Source organism: Danio rerio, chromosome 20 (genome assembly GCF_052040795.2).
Source record: "Danio rerio strain M-AB ecotype USA chromosome 20, GRCz13ab, whole genome shotgun sequence".
Lineage (NCBI taxonomy): Eukaryota > Metazoa > Chordata > Actinopteri > Cypriniformes > Danionidae > Danio > Danio rerio.
Window position 1 is genome coordinate 59,062,501 of NC_141040.1, and position 5,000 is coordinate 59,067,500.

The 5,000-nt window shown below is 34.6% G+C and overlaps 1 protein-coding gene across 2 annotated transcripts in view; it reads left to right on the top strand.

Moving 5' to 3' along the window:
* The first annotated feature begins 655 nt into the window (after positions 1-655).
* The window catches only part of actr10 (actin related protein 10), a 14,432-nt gene continuing 10,087 nt past the window's right edge, over positions 656-5,000 (top strand). For both annotated transcript variants that reach the window (NM_001442027.1, NM_200170.2), the window contains 3 exon segments: positions 656-848; positions 3,804-3,876; positions 4,752-4,834. In NM_001442027.1, the coding sequence (NP_001428956.1) occupies positions 772-848; positions 3,804-3,876; positions 4,752-4,834 (233 nt within the window). In that variant the 5' untranslated portion in view covers positions 656-771.

The window sequence follows — 5,000 nt, forward strand, 5'->3', positions numbered from 1 at the left end:
CATGAAAAAATGCTAACAATGACACTGCATCATTAATTAACGTGTTTTAATGCAACGTTTTTACAGTTATTTTTAAATATTAGCAAGTAAATTAGGTAATTCTCCATGGCAAAAATAATTTCATACAGTTTGGTATATTTAGCTTTGGCCCATGCAGAGGCCTCAGTCAAGTTTGGTTTTTGGCCCTGTATATAAGGTTAGTTTACTGTGTAAACCTCATCTTGAATTTTTATATCCATAAATGTCAATATACTCAATTAAAACACATTTCGGCATGGAGCTTTCATATATCGTTTAAAACTTGCATAATATTTAACATTAATATCTAGCAATTTTATAGAATGTTATTATTAATTATTATATATAATTTACTCAGGCGCTGTTGCTGTACGTGTCCCCCGAGTACTGATCTAGGTTCAGTTTTAATTAAGAATAATTCTCCGCTTTCTATAAGTGTAACCGATGAAATACTGATCTCAGTTCAGCGGTGCATGTGACTTCAGCAGGACTCAATTGATTACATATAGAGCGCACATAAAATAAAACACAACATTACGATTATGTAAATTTGAAGAAACTGTTTTCGGATGAACTGCCTGATTTGTAATCGCTGACATGACTACTATTTTATTCAGGCAGACGCAGGGCAGCCGCTGTAAAGGACCCAGCCGTTCCTCTAATGTTATGATTGTCGGCGCTGTGTTTGCTCAGTGATAATAGTAATTATAATAATCTGTTTGCCTCGTGTTTCTCTTAATTTCTGCTGATAAAATGCCCTTGTTTGAAGGCCTGGGCAGCGGAGGAGAAAAGACCGCGGTGGTGATTGATTTAGGAGCGGCCTACACGAAGTAAGTGATGATTGACAGCTTACAAACACACACAGATGACGAGAATCTCTATCTGGATTGATTAATGTTGAATATTGATTAGCCAGAAGATGAAGAGCATCTCTAACTCTTTATTTCGGTTATTAATGACGAACACAGTGCTTTCAGAAACACACAGTCGGTTATTTACTGTGGTTAACGTGCTGATGATGATCTAAATGTCATTAATAATACAGGGTTTCTGCCAAAATCCAAGTTTAAGACTCTTTTACGATCATTGTGAGTGAAAATATACAGGGCTAAATCACGCTATTTTTAATTGACCCATTAATAATGTGTTAGCCACATGTGTTAAACAGTGGCAAGGCTAGCAAACAATATTTGTAAAGATAGTGTACACTGTTTACAATGCTTCTATTAGTTTGAAAAGCTTTAAAAATGTAATAAGTGCACAACAGCAACAGAGGTAAAGTTGAATTTATATTCGCACATTCTGCTTAATCATATTCAATTCAATTCAGCTTTATTTGTACAGAGCTTTTACAATGTAGATTGTGTCAAAGCAGCTTCACATAAATGGTCATAGTAACTGGAACAGGGTAGTTCAGTTTTTAGTGTCTAAGTTTAGCTCAATTAAACTAAATGTAATGTCAGAAAAGAATGCTTTGCTAATTTTAAATAGTAAAATCATTTTAGCAGTCAATGACTAACACAGTACAACATTGTTCACAATCAATTACATAGTCATAGATGTAAAATTGGTTTTATATTCGCACGTATGTTCATTTAACGGTCTCTATATTGTTTACCATGTTACTTTTGAATATTCAATAGGAATTATCATGCCAGTATGACTTCTAAACAACATTACTGTCTAATTGACTGTGAACAATGCTGTGCTTTGATAGTCATTTGCTGCTAATATGATTTCACTATTTAGAATTAGCAATGAATACTTTTCTGACATTATATTAGTAAGGAGAATGTCTGAATATCCCAATATAAACCCAACTTTACCTCTACACAACATGTCCAGCTCAGTGTCCCCAGCATAAACAGGCTATTATACTCTTATACAAATGTTATTTTGAGGAAGATAATTAAACCATGTTGGTAAATACAGTTATAAATGGAGATTTTGGTGTTGGTTTGCTTTATTAAGATGGGCTCTTGGTGATTGAATAGGTGTTTGATAGCCCTGGGTAGTAGCTCTACATGGATATAGACTAATTAGGACCTCCTTAAAATGATAAACACAATATATCAGTAAGTTTAAGACTTTTTTTAAGGCCCAAAATTGTATATATATATATGGCTGATTCCAGCGTTATGGATGTGAGATTTGCAGTAAAAATTCAAAACATAAATTCGCAGAGAAAGTATACGTTAACATTATATTGAAGCATCTGTTTATATTTTCCAAAACAACTAACCACAGAGTTATGGGATCAAAAAAATTCAATCTGTGAACATTTTTATACTTTAAATGAGCAAAATAAAGAAGCGTTATGGATGTGACAAAAAAAGTCAGCGAGTTTACTGGTATACAACATATTTCGCAAAAATTCTGTGAATTAAACTGCACAACCTAAAATAAATAATGCTCAACAAAAGGATAAGAGTTGGCTCTTTATAGAACAAAACGGATTGATTTTATTTTATTTTGACATTTTTGCATTTTTGAGGGAAAAGCTTTGTTATGGATGTGACACTTTTTCGTTATGGATGTGACGGATGTGAAATTGACATTTGTTTGACTTTGGTAAATCAAATATAATAGTTTGAAAATATTGACAGAGACATTTTAAAGTATTTTTAAAGTACTGTAAAACACTTGTCTGAGCAAAAAATGTAGAAACGGTTTCGCTATTTTGGTGAAAACATTTTTCTTTTCATGGCAAGGTTGACATTTTCATGGAATTGCTCATATATATAATTGTATATAAACATTATGACATATAGCATTATGAATTAATCTGGTGTAAAGTTGCTGTTATTACAGAATGAAGTGCTGAAATACAAGATGATCAGTGTACAAGCTGTTCTCTGTTCAAGCTGTGTGTATTTTCTCTTTTCTCTCTACAAATTACAAACAACTGTTGTGTTAAAGCATTTGTTTGTATTGCATGTTACCAAAATGTAAAAAAAAACAATCATCACACAGAAAGAATTCATTTATTATATATATATATATATATATATATATATATATATATAATATTATTATTATTATTATTATATGCTTTTATTTATTTTGCCTCAAATTAAATTTTCCTCACAGTAAACAACAATGAAGTTATATATACATACAGTAAAATTCATAATTATTAGACCCCTTTAAATTATTTTTTCTTTTTTTAAATATTTCCCAAATGATGTTGAACAGATTCAGGAAATATTCACAGTATGTCTGATAATATTTTTTTCTTCTGAAGAAAGTCTTATTTATTTTATTTCGGCTAGGATAAATGCAGTTTTTTATTTTTTAAACACCATTTTACGGTCAATATTATTAGCCCGTTTAAGCTATATTTTTCTCGATTGTCTCCAGAACAAACCATCGTTATACAATAACTTGCCTAATTACCCTAGTGAAGCCTTTACATGTCACTTTAAGCTGTATAGAAGTGTCTTGAAGAATATCTAGTCTAGTATTATGTGCTGTCATCATGGCAAAGAGAAAATAAATCAGTTATTAGAGATGAGTTATTAACACTATTATGATTAGAAATGTGCTGGATAAATCTATCCATCTATCTGTATCTGTCTGTCTGTCTGTCTGTCCATTATAAAAATGAGGTTTTATAGTATTAAAAGGCACTTGAAGTTGAAATATGATTAAATTGTTCACTGTAATCATTTGAAGTGACAATATTATGCATATTTATGGTCGGCATATGCTGTATTGTTAATAATCATGACACGTGGTCTAGTATTTAATTAATTGAGAGTGCTGGTTTTCCTGCGTGTTTGTAGATGTGGCTTTGCTGGAGAGACCGGGCCGAGATTCATCATCCCCAGTGAGATTAAACATCCAGGATCTCAGGAGGTCAGTCTGACATTTACTACAGTTAATCAGCATCATAATAGATGGTCTAATGCTGCACAGTATATGGTTTCAGCATGGATATCACACTGTGTGAATCTGCAAGAGTCCCATCACAGAATCTGCAGTGTGGAGTATAATGTTCAAATAATGACAGTATTGCTCTTCCCCCATTGTCAGATTATTGTGCTTGTTTAAAGGAAATACTCACTTCATTTGGACTCATTTTGACTGAATATTTAGTGTTTGTCTAAAAGTCCTTTCTGATTTAGGAATATTTATATATTTGGACTAGAAACAGCAGAAACTCTTGAGTAAGAGCAGCATTTCTTCAGTCTTATTTTACATTTAATTGGGGAAAAGGCAGAAAATCAGGCTAAAAGATGATCCTGCACCACACTGTTATTGTAGTGTTCATTCATTCATTTTCAGCTTAGTCCCTTTATTGATCCGGGGTCGCCACAGCGGAATGAACCGCCAACTTATCCAGCATATGTTTTACACAGCGTATGCCCTTCCAGCTGCAACCCAGTACTGGGAAACATCCACATTCACACACACTCATACACTACAGACAATTTAACCTACCCAATCCCCCTATAGCGCATGTGTTTGGACTGTGGGGGAAACCGGAGCACCCGGAGGAAACTCACGCCAACACGGGGAGAACATGCAAACTCCACACAGAAACACCAACTGACCCAGCCGGGGCTCGAACCAGTGACCTTCTTGCTGTGAGGCAATTGTGCTACCCACTGCCCCACTGTTCTACCCTATTGTAGATGTGTCAAGTTAAAGAATGATGATGATGATGATGATGATGATGGTGTGTGTGTGTGTGTGTGTGTGTGTGTGTGTGTGTGTGTGTGTGTGTTCAGGTGGTGGCTGTGGTTCAGTTCAACATCAACACAGAGGAGCTCTACACCATCCTGAAGGAGTTCATCCACTTGCTGTACTTCAGGTGAGCGTGTGTATGTGTGTGCGGGACTGTGTGTGACTATTTGTGTATGTGCAAGTGCTTGTCTGTGTGTGCGTGTGTGTACATAGTGCATGCGAGTGTGTGAGAGCGTGTGATTGTTAGTGCAATTGACCTAGTGCGTGTGTGTGTGTCTGTGCGCGCGTGTATA